At 37.5% G+C, this 18,472-nt stretch overlaps 1 protein-coding gene across 7 annotated transcripts in view; it reads left to right on the top strand.

Annotated features, from left to right (window-relative positions):
* The window catches only part of ARPP21 (cAMP regulated phosphoprotein 21), a 229,534-nt gene that overhangs the window by 125,609 nt on the left and 85,453 nt on the right, over positions 1–18,472 (top strand). For 6 of the 7 annotated variants that reach the window (XM_039336910.1, XM_039336911.1, XM_039336909.1 and 3 more), the window contains 5 exons: positions 10,933–11,099; positions 12,603–12,769; positions 13,151–13,192; positions 13,839–13,922; positions 17,126–17,276. In XM_039336910.1, the coding sequence (XP_039192844.1) occupies positions 12,635–12,769; positions 13,151–13,192; positions 13,839–13,922; positions 17,126–17,276 (412 nt within the window). In that variant the 5' untranslated portion in view covers positions 10,933–11,099; positions 12,603–12,634. Of the gene's footprint in view, positions 1–10,784; positions 10,832–10,932; positions 11,100–12,602; positions 12,770–13,150; positions 13,193–13,838; positions 13,923–17,125; positions 17,277–18,472 lie in introns of those variants that run through there. The other variant, XM_039336912.1, reaches the window with a different exon arrangement.

The following is an 18,472-nucleotide window of genomic DNA, read 5'->3' as shown; positions in this document are numbered from 1 at the left end:
GTGCAATAGGGGAGAAGGTAATCTGCGTCGGAAGTAGAATACAAAAATGTGTCAAACAGCTCTTTAAGGTGTGGCTGAACTCCTGCGTGTGTTTCAGTCCACCAAGCCTTTGCAAATGCTTTATTCTGAATAAAACTTTGTTGCTGGAATTCCAAGTGAGTTTGTTTGTTTTGGGATCTTGAGCCATGTTCCAAACAGCAGCAACAGTAAATTTTGTCCAAGTAGTTTTAGAAAGTGGTGTTGAAGTATTCCCTTTGAGAATTTATTGAAATTGTATTTAAAACAATACCAATTTTTAACCACAGTATTTTAAAAAAACATTCTTTAATAATTGTTTGACTTGATCGTAATCTAATGGTTTTAAGAACAGTAGAGACAGCCCATATGACGTCAGTTTCCAGGTGAAGAAAAGTTACCTATTAGAACTAATAGAGTATTGCTTTATCCCATTATTTTGAAAATCTATGTACACTACAAACACTGATTATTTGAAGAGAAATGCATCTGTACCAGGCTCTAAGTGTGAGGAGGAAAGGCAAGCAGTAAAAATGAAAGTGAAACCCTATAAGCAATTTATCTTTCTGCACATAGCTTGAAGTGCTTTATTCCTCCCTTGAGGAGCAAAATGGAAGCAGGCCGTAAAAGAGACCCAGTTTGGGAATATTTTAATGAAGTTCCTCTACCTACGGGTAAAGCAGGTATGTGTGCAAAATGCAAGCAATGCAACAAAGAGATGCAAGGCCCGGTGGCCCAAATGAAACAACATCATGAGAAGTACTGTGATAAAAAGACCTTGTTTAAGGAGGCAGGACCTTCAGGTTGGTAAACTATTTTTATTTCACCATATTTTTTAGACTGCCATGAGGTACTGTTATGCTAAAGCAATAATATATATCTGCTATTGTTACTGCATGGCACTGCATTTTTATACAGTTGTCAAAAAAAAGAAAGAAATAATGAGTTGAAATATGCAAATATTCCTTTTTAGGCTGTACTGTGTGTGAATACAATGAGAAATTCACAACAAGCACACATGGTTTAAATAATAAAATAACAACATTGACTTTTTTGTTTAGGTGAAACTACCACCATTATAAAAGATTCTGGAAACTATCCACTTTCTAAATTGCCATCCTTTTGTTCTACAGCAGGGGTGTCAAACTGCCAGCCTGCAGGGCAGATGCGTCAAGAGGAAACCATGCCCACCCCATTGCCGGCAATGGGGGAAAAGTTCCAATATGTCACGCGACATCACGTGACGTCGCGTGTTTGACATGTCTGTTCTACAGTTTCAGAGTTATCTCTCCAGGATAGTGCCCAAATCCTCAACATTGGATTTAAGAGAAATGTTGAACATATGCTGAGCATCCTGAAACCCGTTTCTGAAGCTTTAAAAGCTTTAAAAGCTGATGCTATTGAAATTTGGAAGGAACTGAGCGAACACTTAAGAATAATTACACAATGACAAACAGAAATTACAAGATTTAAAAAAGCAAATGGGACAAGCACTGTCTCTATCTCATTTTCTCTCAAACATTGTCAATATCTGGTACCAGGGTCAAACCTTAAGTGTTGAAGAAGAGGTGTTAGCCATGACATGGGTATCTAGCAACCATCCATCTCTAGTGCCAACTACAATGAACTTCAGAGCTGAGAGGGAACCATTCAAGAAATATATGTTTGCTGATGAGGTTTTAAAGAAAGTTGCACAATGAACTGGTGAAAGTCACTTAAGCACTTGGATTCAGAAAGTGTTGAAGTAATGATTTCACATTTAACCGCAATGGCCTCTTGTGCTGGCGTTGAAAGAATATTCTCTTGCTCACTCTAAATTGAGAAATCATCTGGGGCCTGATAAAGCAGAAAGGTTGTTTTTCTTTTCCAGATCATGAACAAACAAGAGAACAAAGATGAAAATGAGTGAGCTGCAGAAGGCCGTGTTTTTTTATGTGAACCCAACTGATATATTCAGTTTAAGTTCTTTTGTTTGTTTTTTCAAGGATATTTTGTTTATGCACTTCAGTTACTAAACATTGATGTTTAAGCAAATACAAGAATATGTAATATATAATGTTATTGTTTTAATTAAATAAAAGAATTTGAGTAGTTCTCCAACTATGTGTGATTAACCTATTAACTAAAATCAGTTCTGATATCGCTGTTTTATTAACCTGACATTATTATTCTAAATAGGAAACCTTCATTTTGTTTGTAAATAATAATATTAAAGATTCTAATTACCAGCAAGATTGAGTCCTTACATTTAAAAAGCACCTGTCATTTCAGATCCATTATGGCAGTGCCTGTTAGTGGGCATCCACTCACTTGCTGCCTGCCATGTCCCTCACTCTTGTATCACCAACCATCTCATTAAAGTGAATGGACTGTCCGTGAGTCAACAGCGGGTCAGAGGAGGAGCCACTGCCGGACAGAAATGACAGTTGCGCTTTAAAAATTATGATTTAAATTGAGTTGATTTAAACTGAGCCTTTTTACTAGTGATGTAAATTGTGTTTTAAATCAACTTGATTTCAAATCAAATCCACACTGCCAGGAATGCTATAAAACCTACGATTTACATATAATTTATATATACTTTAAGTGTTTGTTATTATTGCATTACATAGTATGGGCTTTATTTTAAGAAGGTTCTGCAATGAAATTGAAGATAATGCCTAGCAATATTTAACTATAGTATCTATAAATAATTAGGTATAATATTAGTATTATCAAAAACAATAAAATAATTTATAATCATATATACAAAGTTGAGTTTGGATGTTGACCTTTGTAATAGATTCAAAGTCATATTGAAATAGTATTGCATGTTTACAAAAAGGAAAGGGTTATTGTTACTTGTATAAAATGAAGCTATAACTGAGAGTCAGAAAAACAGTTCACAAGAGAAAAATTACATGAAACACTAGATATAGGTAGTTCATAAATATAAAATTAATTACATTAATTCAGAAATGCCATATTTTGATTGGGTTTACATTTGTGTGTGTGTGTGTATACAAATGCAAACTGACATCAATTTAATATCCTGGTGCTAAGTACAGTTCCTAGAAGAAAATGTGTTGATTTTAGGAGAATGGCATTTAGGCTCAAGTACTTTAAGTTTGTATCTTATGAAAGGGAGTTTTAAATGGTAACATGTTTTATATAACTGAATTAATTTGAAGTGTGGTAAATTCAGCATCTTGGAATGACTCTTGAATTTATTCTGTGAAATAGTTCAGAAAATGAATCCCCGAATCTTGTCTTGATGGAATTACCTTGATAGGACTCCTTTCCTACAATAAAATAGGATAGTTATGACTGCAATGCATTTTTAATGGTAGTTGTTGCTGTATAATCAGAAGAGAATTGTTAGCAGCATTTTCCTGCTCTAGCAATAGGGTTAGTGGGAAATTGAAACTGAAGCAAAAATTGGATCATAAAGAAATATATTTGGATTCTATTCATTTTAATATGCCTAATTTTTATTGCTTTTGAACAAATTAGTGTAAGAAAGTAAAAAGTTTACTACATAAATTTAATTATATTTTATGTTTATTAGATGGTTCAATGTGCATTCAACCTTCATTCTATTAGATTTATTTCAGCTTAACCAGGATTTTTAAAAATCATAATCTTTGCACTGTTTTCAAGCAACACATTCAGATATTCATGAATTATTAGTTGATGGTAAGCAAATGTCATTGGATTAATTTAGAAACCATTAATATATGTTTTATAATGATTGTTCTCTATCCATTATGTTGTCTATTAGAAGATATAAAATAATGACTATTACATTTTTTTAAAGTTAGCATTGTTTTTAGGTGAATACATAACTCGTTCAATTAGTCTGGTAATAATTGGTTTCTTAAGGTGTTTTGACTATTACCATTGTTTATATTCGATTTGTTTAAGAATATTTTTGGATAACTGTGTTTTTATTAATAAGTTTTTACTAATGAAGAAATAATGCTATTACATAAGAAATACTGAGAATAGAATAGAAGTAGAAATGAGAGAAGCACTATTATCCCCTAGTGACTGACTTGTGATATATGCTATACCTCACCAGATCTAAAAAAAAAGGAGAAATAGAATGTATTATATATTGAATATGCCTGAGGCATCTTACAGTGGATGCTGCAATTCACAATATAAGTTGCAACTAAGAGTCAGTTAGCTATAGTAGTTAAGGTATCAGGATAGAAACTGGGAGATTGTGAGTTGGCCTAGTCAGAATGTGGCAGACCACTTCTGGAAAAGAATTTTACCATGGTAGTTTCTGAGGGTTAGAAATGATTAAATGGAAGAGAAAAAAATTATAAAGCTACCATGCTACAATTAGTAGTGTTATGTCCCGAGCCTTGCAAACGGCTCGGGGCGTTTGCAGGCGGTCCCGGGCAGGTGCAAAGCTGCCCGGGACCAGACCGGCTGTCGCCAGCGCCATGCGCATGCGCGGGTGCTGGCGCGGGAAAAGTATCGCATTGACCCGGGAAATGTCTATATAAGAAGCTGGGAGGTTTTGGGAGCTGCTGAAGCCATCTACTTGTGAGCTGAACACAGAATAAAGAAAACTGAGAACTACAACTGCTTCTCGTGTCTGTTTTTCGCCAAGGACTCAACACTGGCGACGAAGGTGGGATCGCCTTACATCACCTGGAAAGGAAGAAGTGTAAGCTTACCCAAGTGAGTTCTGAGCGGCGGAACGGCGTTGACTCGGCAGCTACTCGCCAATCCAGTGCGCATTCGGGGGTAGGCTGGCTGATAGACCCGTCTCCTGAAGATGGCAAAGGTTGGAAGGCTTTCGGAGTTCGACGTCTCACATCCAGAGTGGTGGGAGTCCTACGTAGCCAGGGTGGAGAACTACTTCAAGGCAAACCAAGTGAGGGAAGAGAGCTTGAAGGCTGCCACCCTGCTTTGTGTTTGCGGTCAAGACGCCTTCGAAATCGCAGAAAACCTTGCAGCACCTGTTCCAGTAGAGTCTGTTAGCTACGCAGATCTAAAGAAGCTACTGAAGGAGCATTTCCAGCCTAAGATGTCCGTCATCGCATGGCGCCACACCTTCGAGCAGAGGGATCAACGAAGCGGAGAGTCGGCCAAAGAATACATCGCCGCATTGAGGAAGGCCGCCAAGCACTGCGAGTTCAAGGACCTCGAAGAACGACTGAGGGACCGATTCGTATGCGGCTTAAAGCATCGAGATCTATAACAGAGGCTTTTCGCCAAAGAAGAACTGTCCTTCCAAGATGCCTTAAGAGAGGTCACCGCAAAAGAAGCAGCAGGCGGCGCTGTCAAGAACATGCGGCCGATCAGAAACAGTCCAGAAGTTGCATCTGTGCACCAGGAAGACGTCCAAGGAAACTCCGAGGAGGATCCGGACGAGGAAGTCGACCGTCTCCACCCCACGAAGGAAGGAAAGCAGAAGGGAAGCTCTTCAGCTCCACTCAAGTGCATCGGTTGTGGAGGTCGCCACAGGAGAACCGACTGCAAGTTCCGCTCCGCTATCTGCCGGGCATGCGGGAAACAAGGACATATTGCAGCTGTGTGTCTGGGCCGACGAAAGGTACAACTCAGGAAGAACTGCGCCTGAAAAGTACCAGGGTCCCCAGCCAGAATAGGGTAGGTTTTTGCGCTTCGCGAAGAAGCATCTTCAGGACAGGCACACACAAGCCCATCAAGAACAAGCTGTCACTCAAGGTGAAGCTACAAGGGGTTCCATTAACTATGGAACTAGACACAGGGTCTGCCCTTTCAATCATCTCCTTGCATACATTTAGGAAGATTTGTTCCGGTAGTGGAACTCAGGCCAAGTTAAGGCCTTCTGACATTGTGTTAACAGATTTTCAAAATTCAAGAGTATGTGTTAAGGGGGAGGCCACCCTTAATGTGCAATACAAGAATTTTGAAGGTCCACTAGACTTATTAGTAGTAGGGGGTGAACGAACGAGTCTCATAGGACTCGATTGGTTTGAGGCCCTGGGGATACACGTCCCAGGACTCAACAGCTTACAAACACTCGACCTACAGGAAGTCTGCAAAGAATTTGCAGATGTTTTCAGCCCCCAGCTGGGCACATTCAAAGGACCCCCTGTGTCCTTAAAGCTAGACCCCACTGTCACTCCCATTAGAATTAAAGCAAGAAGGGCTCCTTTTGCTTTAAAGAGTAAAATTGACACTGAGTTAGACAAACTGATCCAACAGGGAATCCTAGAACCTGTTGATTCCAGTCCTTGGGAGACCCCCATTGTCACGCCTCTAAAGGCAAATGGGGACATTCGCATTTGTGCTGATTACAAATGCACTCTTAATTAGGGCATTGCAGCAACATGCCTATCCTGTTCCTGTGGTCAATCATATTCTGGCGTCCCTCAAGGGGGGGCGCGTTTTTGCAAAGCTTGACCTAGCTCAAGCGTATCAACAGCTGCCTGTTGATGATGATGCTGCTATAGCTCAGACTATTGTGACCCACAGGGGAGCCTTTAAGGTAAAAAGGCTACAGTTTGGAGTGAATGTCGCTCCTGGGATTTTCCAAAGCGTAATGGAAAACACACTACGGGGCATACCCGGGGTTTGCCCCTACTTTGATGATGTCTTAATTGCAGGAGACTCCACACACATTCTAGCTGAAAGGCTAAGGGCTGTTCTGTTAAGATTCAGGAAGTCAGGCCTCAAGCTCAAAAAAGACCAATGCAAGATTGGGGTGCCTTCTACTGAATTTCTGGGGTTCAAAATTGATGCTGCTGGGATTCACCCTGCTGAATCCAAACTAACTGCTATTTTAGAAGCACCTAGGCCAAAGTCTAAGGCTGAACTTCAGGCCTTCCTGGGCCTCCTGACTTTCTACAATTCCTTCCTTCCACATAAAGCCAGTGTGGCTGAGCCTCTTCACAGGCTACTAGACAAGCAAGCAGTGTGGCACTGGTCACAAACACATGAGGCTTGTTTTAACAAAGTCAAGGCCTTGCTAACAGTGTACTTGCACATTTCAACGAGTCCCTTCCTGTGTGCATCGCTTGTGATGCGTCCCCTTATGGGGTAGGAGCTGTCCTGAGTCACCTCAGGTCTGATGGAACTCAGGTTCCTGTTGCATATTACTCCAGAACATTAGTCTTCTGCTGAGCGCAACTACGCTCAGATAGACAGGGAGGCTCTGGCTGTTGTTGCTGGAATTAAAAAATTCCATGATTTTCTATATGGCAGGCATTTCACGGTCTTCACTGACAAAAAGCCTCTGCTGGGACTGTTTACCACACGTAAGCAGACTCCCCAGATCATTTCCCCCAGAATGCTTAGGTGGTCTATTTTTTTGTCTGCATATGATTTTTCCTTACTCCACAAGCCTGGGAAAGAAATGGGCCATGCTGATGGCCTCAGTAGATTGCCTCTGCCAGTAGTAGAAGCTGACCCCGCGCCAGCTGTCAACATTCTATCGATCCAAGCCTTGCCCGAGCTCCCTCTTAGTGCCAGGGATGTTACCGCTGAAACAGGTACAGATCACACACTTTCACGTGTCCGCTCCTGGGTCCTGTCCGGGTGGCCTGAGCACTGCCCTAGTCCTGAGTTTCAGAGTTTCTGGTCCAAAAGGAACGAACTGTCCCTTTCTCAGGGTTGTCTGCTTTGGGAAACAGAGTTGTCATTCCCACCTCAATGAGGACTAGGGTCTTAGAATCCCTCCACGAGGGTCATCCTGGCATTGTTCGTATGAAGGCTCTTGCGTGCAGCCACTTGTGGCACATGCATGCCACCTGTGCCAACGATCTCGCCCAGAGATGCCCCAAGCTCCCGTGCATAGATGGGAGGAAACACAGTCCCCATGGTCTAGGGTACACATTGACTACGCTGGGCCCTTTCAGGGGCAGATCTTCTTGGTCCTTGTTGACAGCCATTCAAAATGGCTTGAGGTTGTACCTGTCTCATCCACCACCACTGCAAAGACTATTCAGGTACTGAGGGGGATTTTTGCTGCACACGGGCTTCCAGATGTCATTATGTCTGACAACGGCCCTCAATTCACTTCCTCCGAATTCCAAGCTTTCTTACAGGCTAACATGATTCGTCATGCCACGTCTGCACCCTTCCACCCGTCCACCAACGGTATGGCTGAACGTATGGTGCGCATCACAAAGGACGCCTTGAAAAGACTCACCTACGGGGCCTGGCATCACAGGTTGGCTGACTTTCTCCTTTCTTATCGCACCACACCGTCCACTTCTACAGGGAGAAGTCCAGCTGAACTTCGTTGGGGGCGCCAACTTACTACTAGACTTGACCGGTTGCATCCGGACAGACTGCCTTCATCTACCTCACATCCTAGGGCACCTCGACAACTACTTGTGGGTGCCCCGGTTTGGGCTCGCAATTACGGGCCTGGTCATACATGGGTCCCCGCTTCTATTCCAGGGTCACAGGTCCTCTGTCCTACGAGGTAGCCCTGGACAACAGTCGTGTCCTGCGTCGGCACATCGACCAACTCCGCCCTAGGCGGGACCTTTCAGATGAGACTCCTGGGTCTTTTCCAGGGGGGAGGGGGACCCTTTGGAGCAAAGGGAAGGGCACGAGTTGCTGCCCATCTCCACTGATGGAGCCACTGATGGCCCATTTCAAGCTTCCGCAAGTGCTCCGAAAAGGAATTCATGGAGCTTACTCACACAACAGGCACTCACGCCTACTCCAGCCAGGGAATCACCCCGGGGGCATACTCACTGTCCACGCACATCACACAGCACTCCAGTCACGGAGGATACCTGGGAGCATCCCAACAAATCATTCCCCGCAAGAGAGCTGGCACACAATCCCCAGAGTTGGCCTGACCTTACCCCTAATCCTACAGTGGGTCAAACTTACAGGGAGGTGGTCGAGGAACCAAGTCCCGACCGCAACACCTCTAGCCCAAATCAGGGAGTAACTGAGTTTTGGGAAGGTACAGAGACCCACACGAGCCCGGACACAGAACGGGGCTTAGGGATTGGACAGCCTCCTGACAGGTCTTGGACGGACCTAGGAGGTTCTACAGAGACGCCCAGCAGTGGCTATCACTTCAAGGGGCCCGAGGGCCTACAGCTAGGCAGGTCAACCAGGTCACAAAGTGACAGAAGTCCTGGCCTGACGAGCCCGGTGGGCGAGCAAGCAGGCCAGGCATTGGGGCAAAGTCCTTGGAAGGCACCAAGGCATGATAAGGGGAACAGGCTCTTGTCACCCTCAGTCAGGGAACACCTGTCAGAAACCCAGAGCTGAGAAGGTCACAGAGAGCAAGGAAGTCTCCTAAATACTTAGAGGATTACATAACATTGCTGGCTAAACAAAAGCCAGGTAACGATAGGAGCACTGAGAAGCAGAACACTGCATAAAATAATGATTATATGTTGGTAGTAGTTTTAGCCTGGGGGAAAGGGGTGTTATGTCCCGAGCCTTGCAAACGGCTCGGGGCGTTTGCAGGCGGTCCCGGGCAGGTGCAAAGCTGCCCAGGACCAGACAGGCTGTCGCCAGCGCCGTGCGCATGCGCGGGTGCTGGCGCGGGAAAAGTATTGCATTGACCCGGGAAATGTCTATATAAGAAGCTGGGAGGTTTTGGGAGCTGCTGAAGCCATCTACTTGTGAGCTGAACACAGAATAAAGAAAACTGAGAACTACAACTGCTTCTCGTGTCTGTTTTTCGCCAAGGACTCAACAAGTAGCATGGTAGCTTTATATCAGTGTTTCTCAACCTTGACAATTTTAAGGCATGTGGACTTCAACTCCCAGAATTCCACAGAATTCTGGGAGTTGAAGTCCACATGCCTTAAAATTGTCAAGGTTGAGAAACACTGCTTTATATAGATACTTGCCATGTATTTTTTCAAAGCTAGAATGGCAATTTGAGTTGCTAATACAAGTATTCTGATTCAGTATAACAAACGGTATAAATATCAATGGAGATTCCTAATTATCCAGGTCATGGTTGTCCCAAAAGTGCTTTTCCCAAAGGCAACTGGACTTCCTTGTTTTTTTCTTTGAAAATGTTTCACTTTTCATCCAAGAACTGAAGAGACTTTTGGAGACGCACTCTTGGGACACTGTTTGGAGTACAAGCAGAAGTGAACTTGTCTGCCACTCCTTAAAGCAGCTGCTTCTTTTTCTGAGATTATGCTGCTGCAGATGCCAAATGATACCGGGAAAAGAGACGTTTGGTTTAAGGAGCTACAGGTGCTAAATTTAGGCTCTCATATTTGTCAGAAGACTTGTCCACCTCTGGGTTAATAGTCAACTGCCAAATCAAGTTCTCTAAAATATAATCATGGTATTTTGGCACTTTAATAATGTTTTGATTTATTTCTAAATCCCTCACATATTTTAGCCAAATATCTAAGATGTTTCTGTCTCTCCTGCAGTAATCTTTTTTTTTCTTTTACATCCTTATATTTTTTTTCTCATTTCCATTTTTAGAACTATTAATTCCTTTAAACTGTTCCAGTGTTTTGAGCTTATTAAATCAGCAATTTGTATTATTGGAATCAGTGTTTGTTGTTCTTTGAGAACAATTTGAGTTTGTAGCTTCATTTGCAGAGCAGATAGCATTCCTTCTTTTCTTTAAGGACAATATTGATTTCCATTGAAGCAAACATAAAATACTTTTTTTAGTACAAAGTGTTATAATTCACTAAAAAGGTTAAAATTGAAGTGAGTAATCTTTGGCACATAATCTGCAATTGTTAATTTTAGCTCCGTGCGTAGGAGCTGTTATGAGTTGAACAGCCGGCTCTAGCCTTCATTAGAGAAGAAACACACAGTTTTTGAGACAGGTGGAGCTGGATCAAGCTGTGAAAGTGATTTGCTTGAAGCGGTCATTAGGGTTAGAAATCTGGTCTCTTTATTTTATCTTTTAGTTTTAACTATGATTATAACTCTTATTATTGGTATTTACTCTTTGTCCTTTTTTTTCTTTCTTGCCAGGTTGATGACAGTAATCTGTCAAATTCTATAAAGGAACAGCATGGAAATTGGCATCCTGAACTGTTAATGGGGTCATGGGATTCGCATTGTCTTTGATCACTTGTGTGGATTTAAGCAGTGAGGAGCAACAGAAACTGAGAGGAAAGTATCAAGAGTTATTACTGAAGGTAAATCATATCTTTGTTATCTACCTAATGGGAGTAGATTTTGTCTATATGTGTACTTGTGTTAATATCTATGCTGGATTTTGCATGAATATAATTGCTAGAGCACATACCAGATTCTACAATTAGTAGAATTCATGTTAGTTATATTTAAAATTGTAAGAAAGAAACTGTGTATCAATTTCCAGATATAAATGCTTATTAATTGTGGAGAGAGGTTATTATCCCACCCCCCAAAAATATGCTAACAAAATGACAACTTGTTGATTGTTAGAAATTTACATTTTCAACCATTCCTATTTTGCCCTACTGTTCATATAAAGAGAATTGCAAAACTTGAAAGGAAAAGTGCTCTTACACCCGGTAGTCCTCTTAGCCCTCAGTTTTACAAAATCATGATCAATTTTCTGAATCTCTGACCACTCTATGCTATATATTTTCTTTTAAAATAAACCAAAACAAAGATTGGAGGCATCTCTTCAGTATGAATTAATGTCTATAAAAGAAACACAGTTAAATTTATATCTATCAAATAACTATCATTATATTGGGAGTAGGGCAAACAGTAAAATTTGTTAAGAACATATTGTCTTTCTCCAGTATATTTTTCTTCTTATCATTTTTTTTCTTTAAACCATGGTGGGAAGAACAAAAAGTACTAAATTATTCATGAGATATATTTGACAACCAATCAGTAGGGAGGTACCAGAGTGGTATTTTATGAATATTTTTAATTTTAAAAGCTGTGCTAAGATTCTGTGCAAATGATTGTTGTGAAATGAGAGCAAAGTCTTGCTTTTAAGATCTTCATGAGAGCCATCTGCCAAGAGTTTCTGGGAAGATTTTAACAGTATGAGAGAATGAGATGGGGTTTGGAAAGAGCTTTCGAATTCTATCTTGAAGCTGTCAATTTAATGCCTATCAGTGAAGACTATGAGATTTTTAATGCCAAGTGGAGAATTAATGTTTTTATTGAGTCATTATTTCTTCAGAGTTCTCTCTTTCTCTCTCTCTCTCTCTCTCTCTCTCTCTCTCTCTCTCTCTCTCTCTCTCTCTCTCTCTCTCTCTCTCTCTCTTTCATATGTGTGCACATAGGGATGATTGAATGGTAGGTGTGTGCCAGTTCCTTTTCTTTTTCAAAAGAGATTAATTATTTAACAGAATACCGTATAGGCTACCTTACTTTGTAGCAACATCTTCCTGGTAAAACTGTTCTTCTACTTGTGTAAATTTTGCAAGTTGCAGAATTTATATCTTGATTGAACGATGAGGGAAGAGAAATAGCTTTTCTCTTTTCTATTCACTTTTCTATTCTTTATTATGATTACTTCAGTTAATCTAAGCTACTTGTTAATTTTTAAATTCTTTAGCCTTCACCTAGAATTCTTCGGTCCATTACTGTGTGAATTGTACTGAATTCTGTTGGGCTGTAGTATACAATAAAATGGGAATAAAGTGATATACATTTCTACCTGTTTGTTGTCTGTTTATGACTTGACATTTTAGGTCATCAAAAATTTTTCTTTAAATTTCTGAGAATGTCTGAGCAAGATAAACTAGAAGAAGCTGGAAATGAGTTAGACTCGGCTCTCTCTCAGTCAGAGAACTGTGTTCTTAATAAAACGGAAAGCTCAGAAGCAGATGAAAAAGAGGAATATGGCAAATCAGACCAGGTAATAAGAATTGGCATGTATTTTCTAATAGAGCTGTCTTCCTTTTCCCATTTTAATTTTATTAGATGTTATATTCTATTAAAATTTTAGTTACTCTTTTTGTTCATTTTCAAATATTAGTATGTGGTGATTTGCTAATATTCACTAACATACATAACAAGAAAGAAGTAGGATGAAAATTACACACAGAAACTTTTCTTTAATCTGGACCCTTATAAAAAAAATTGCAAACACATAGAAATGGAAACCTTTATGCATTAATAGCATCAATGACTGAGATAAGGGCAAATTATTTAATAGCTACCATATGAAGTGCTATTATTTCTATTATGCATATTTTCTACTAATACATGTGAATATGTTGTCACTTGCTTTTCACAGTTACGAAGTGTTAACCAGAACCAGCAGAAAAAGAGATCCAAGGTAGAGTTTTTATCTGGGTGCTCAGAACTGTGATAAGTTGACTTGGGATGAAAATTTACATCTCACGGCTGGTGATGAAAGTTTATAATTTTTGTTTAATTTAACTTTTGTTTTAATTTAATTTTTTTAAAAATTTTGCCTCAATTCAGTTTGCTGGTCTTTTAATGAATTGGTTTGTGTGTTTCTTCTATTTAAAGAAAAAAATACATTTATTTTTCCTCTCTTGCCAAATTTCATGTCTTCATGTTTACAGATGTCTAGTTTTTAAAGATGGAAGGAGACAATTAAACTATACTTTCTTATTTTAAGGACTGGTATATTTCATTTAAGCCACCTAAATATATCAATTTGTTGCAGATAAGTATCATGGTTTTGAAGATCCAATTTTTTGATGAAAGTTTGCATTGCATTTTAATCAACTTTTTCAAAAGTACTGATAAAGTTTTCAGATATCCTAATTTCAATTATTGATCCATTATTCTTAGGGCAACTGAACAGTTTATTCTTTGCATACCAGCTTATCTCTTTTTTAGTTTTTACTGCTAAAATTTTCATTTATCAGCTATGCATGCATGTACGAATACAAAGAGGTATGTACATGCTATTATATTATTTGTTTAGACATTACTTTACTTCTCTATTTCAGTCAGGAGGAAAGGGGAAACTGGTACGAAGCCTTGCTGTTTGTGAAGAATCGTCTCCTCGTTTTGAATCAGACACTGACAATCAGGTATCTAAAACTTTTCTAAGCTGCATGAATAACTTTCCTTTTCCTGTGCATGATAACAGTGTATAATTGTAAAAGAAAATTTTAATTTGGGGGAATCAAACTGGCTTTTCACATGAACATATTTTATTTTTAATGATTTTAGTGTATTTCTTTGATATACATGATTAGATCAACAGTATATCACAGGGTGTTATTTGCTCTTTTTTTCCAGAGCCCCTGAAAATTTCAACAAATGGAAAGGAATTCAAAAGAATTCAGATTAATTATTTTTTTAAAAAAAAACCTCAAAAAGTTACAATTGTTATTTTCTCTAAGGCTATCTCTTTTAAGGATATACCAGATATAGGATTGAATCACTCTGGCTTCTAAGTCATACAAAATCTTCATATTGGTTCCCATGTTTTAGTTTATAGTTACAGCTCAGTTTTTGACCCTATAAATAAGTTATCTATAAAAAAAACTGCATTGTATTCCAGATGGTTTATTTTTCTGATTTCTGGAGCCAATCTTCCAATATTGCAAAATATGTATTTTATGAGTCTGTAGTAGTATTGTATGAATTAAGTAAAAACAATATATTTCAGAATTTGTCCATTTTTAGTACTTATTACAAAAAGCTTACATTTCTATTTGCTTAAAAAATAAATTTAACAAACACAGAAACCAAAATAAATTATTTCTTACTTGAAAGAAAGTTATTTTTCTCAACAATCTTACTTGAAGATTCAGATATTAATTGAAGAATGAGATCAGCCCTAGAGAGGGAGAGGAAAGAGGAAATGAATGCTAAACTTTTAGCACAAAAATCAAATCATAGTTAAGTGTACTTTTTAAAAGTTTCCTCTATTAACTTGAAATGACTTAAATTCACTTCTTCTCTGGACTTTTCTCTGGAGAGGTCTTTTTTTCTTTGTCTGTTTGTTTTTTGAATGACCAGAATTCACTGTCCCATATCTTAATAAGCTGTGGGGATTTTATACATTCTCTTGCTGCTCTAAGATGACATTTATGCAGTATAATAATCAATAGATTCTTTTATCAAATTGTGGGTAGTTACTTTAAAAACAATTCTAATATTTGGCTCAACTTGCATTATTATAAATGTATGGCTTTTGTTCTGCATTTTATTTGTATTTTCTATCATTTCAAATGGAATCTGAAAGGAGAAATATATAAATATATCAGATTGTACTAAATGTTGCATGAGTTTCTGATGTACTCTCTACAAATGAAAAAAAAAAAAAAAGAATTCTGTAGGGATTAGCAAGTTTGGAAGCAGGCATCTTTTTTATATTGCCCCAGTGCCATTTCTTATGGTCCCTATGACTGTTTGACTCACCATGACATGTCACCCTATAATTAAGGATGCAAGGATTAAATTTATTCTACTACCAAAGCCTGCATACTGAGGATAATTGACTTCATATATTAATTAGTTAACTAATTAGTTAACTGCTTGGTTTAAAGACTGATGAACTTTGCATAGAAAAGCTAGGCCAGTATTTTATTATTAATTGAAGGAACTTGGAAGAGTTACATCAATGAAAATGGATTATTTTTAAAGTTAAGTTGAAATTTTCCTCATTAGTTTACCTAACTGTTTACAAAGCACAGAATCTAAGTTATCAGAGAATGTATGGTACATTGCCAGAACTATAGAGTATGGATTGTACTACAAACCTGATGTTTGTATTATATTTGAAAATTTGCCTTGATTTTCCTGTGTAGGAAAAACCTTGTTTTCCTGTATTACTTGATCATAAACGTTTACCTGATCTCACACTGTCCTTATTTTAAAAGGAATGTTGCCTCTAATGTTGTTATATTGATTTATTAGTGTACTACTGCAATTCAAAATTTTGTGTTCGCTACATCTAACTTGTATGAATGTACTTATCAACGTTGTAATTTTGCGATTGAAAAAAGTCAATAAAAAACAAATATAAGAAACAAATACCAGATTTTTCCACGACTCTGCAGCTTTCCTGTGTGTTTATTTCCAATGCAATGAATATATAGCGATGTTATGTTACATGTATGACATAGAAAATATACAGTGCAGTATGCTTATATGTTTGTATTAAACTGTTTGTAAAGTCTGTCTTTTCTCCCATTTTTTTGTAAAACAGCAAGTGCACTTAGGAATCATTTTGACTTCAGCATAAACAACCGAAGATGTCAAAGTCAATTAAAAATTTTCCCATTAAGTTCCATTAATCCCATTTCAGTGAGTTTTAGCCCACAGTCACGTATTAGATTGTCTTCATAGGTAGCAAACATGCATAATATAAAAATACTTTCAAAAGAAAAAAACTGAGCATAGATTAAATTTGTAAGTATTTGTAAAATACTTATGCCATCTTATAAGTTAATTTACTTAACAAAAAACACATTTGGTTCAAATTAATACAACTTCAAGTAAATCGTCAAGCATTTCTAATACAAATAAAATTAGCACAGAGCTTCTGTGACACTGCTCCAAAGCACATGTAACTGAAAGCAGGCTAAATACTTGAGAAACCTTTAGGATCACTGCAGACATTCGTGTTATATTTTAATCAATAAGTAGGCATAATTTGGATTTTTTTTTCATTTATGTAGCATCAGTTTTAATATAAAATAGGCTTTTTTCAAGAAACTCACATTAATAACTCCTGATATAAAATGAAATTAACCATACATTTGAATATTGTCAAGCTCTGATTGTTACATTCCTAATTTAAGTACAAATACACTTTATTTAAAATGTCCCACTGTATTTTAGAGAAACTTAATACTGTCTATGTTTCCATTAAATTTTTCAACCAATTTGCACCGAGATGAATTCTGCTGATTTCAGTGTAATAGTAATATTAAAAAAAATCATAATTAGCATCCTAAGAATAGTACCTTTATGCTTTTATTTGGCATTTAATTTAAAATGATTCTTATTGAATCCATATACTGCAAGCAAATTAAGAATTATATGTTAATTTTTTTGAACTAAATTCTGATACTCAATAATATGAACTAAATTATGATACTCAGTGATACTATCCAACCAACTAAAAATTATTCCTAAGAATACATTATCTTTTCTTAAGATTAAGTATATCAAATACTGTTTGGCTCCAGCTTTTCTAAGCTTGCAATTTCCTATGCATTTGGGAAGCCATACCAGTTTTCCTGAATCTGGCCCTAAATTATTGTATTTTTTTCAACAGGAATCAATACAACTACAGCTTTCAAGTTTCCCCAGCCTACGAGAAGAGGATAAATCTAGTAAAGATGACTCTGAGAAAGAAAAAGAGAAGGATAAAAACAAAGAAAAAGATAGAAACAGTGAAAAAACCAAGATAAGAATATTATCAAAAGGTGAACAAAAGTATTTAAGTCATTATTCAGTCATTTATTATAGTCACATGGAGACATTTTGAATGTTTGTATTTGCTTTTGTCTGTGTTTCAATTAGTTTTTATTTTTTATATTCTGTACTTGTTTGTGGGTATATGTATAGTTTATATATTTATTATAGAAAAAATGTGATATACAAAACAAACTGTCTTTACAACTCTTAAAACTGGACTGGGCTGAAATACGTGCTGAAAGGATACCTTAAACTTTTAAAGTCATAATAATTCTGACAATATATACAGCCATATAAAGAGAGTTTACATAAAGAGGAAGAACTTGTTCTGGTCTAAGGAATACATTCATCTCCCCCAAACATTTTTTGAGATCAGCCATAGTGGACCACAGTTTTTGCATTATCTTCCTTCTCTTTCCCACCCTATAGAGATGCTGCTGTATTGCAGCATCAAAACTGAAAACATATGTAATTTTTTTCATAAAAATAATATGCATATGGCTTAGCTGCATTAGCAATAGTATAAGAGAAAGAATTATTTGTAGATCAATGTATTTTATATCCTATATACATATTTTCAACCTGATACTGAAATCCATAAATAGTGTTTATATTAAAGGGAGAAATGGAAATAGGGTAGGGATAGTGTAGAATGAAGGAAGAGTACACACTGAGTTGCTGCTTAGACAAAGCTATACCCTGTGCTTGTAAACTTTTTCACCCATTGTTGAATGTGTTCCAGCATAGGAACATACTGTTGCAATAATAGTTTGTTGTGCATGGATTGTCACTTATTTAACAAAAGCATTGCCAATTCTTTCTTGACAATTAATTTCTTGATTTTAGATTTTTTTCATATATAATACACTTATAATTGTAATTAATTATTATAAATGTCACATATGTAAAATATAAAAAATAATGTAGAGGTGACTATCCAAAATATTTTCTAATTGCAGTGAATTTATCCTCTGATTTTTTATATGTCCAAGAAAAAAAACTTAAATCCCAGATTTTTGGAGTGTCCTTCATTCAGACCTTCCTATGCTTTCGGCTAAAATGTGTTGGGTTGTGATAGCTGCAGTTAAAAAGAAATGTGTTAAGACCCAGATCTTTTAGTTGTCTTTATAAATTGTCCTTAATATTTTATTTCACTTTCATTTTTTAAAAGATTATGATTTTCAATTTGCATGTTATTGATGGC

Source organism: Crotalus tigris, unplaced genomic scaffold (assembly GCF_016545835.1).
Source record: "Crotalus tigris isolate CLP2741 ecotype Arizona unplaced genomic scaffold, ASM1654583v1 scf7180000017666.379230911805:20528666, whole genome shotgun sequence".
In the NCBI taxonomy this organism is placed as follows: domain Eukaryota; kingdom Metazoa; phylum Chordata; class Lepidosauria; order Squamata; family Viperidae; genus Crotalus; species Crotalus tigris.
The sequence above is the reverse complement of the archived record's forward strand: the minus strand, read 5'-3'. Positions and strand labels throughout refer to the sequence as shown.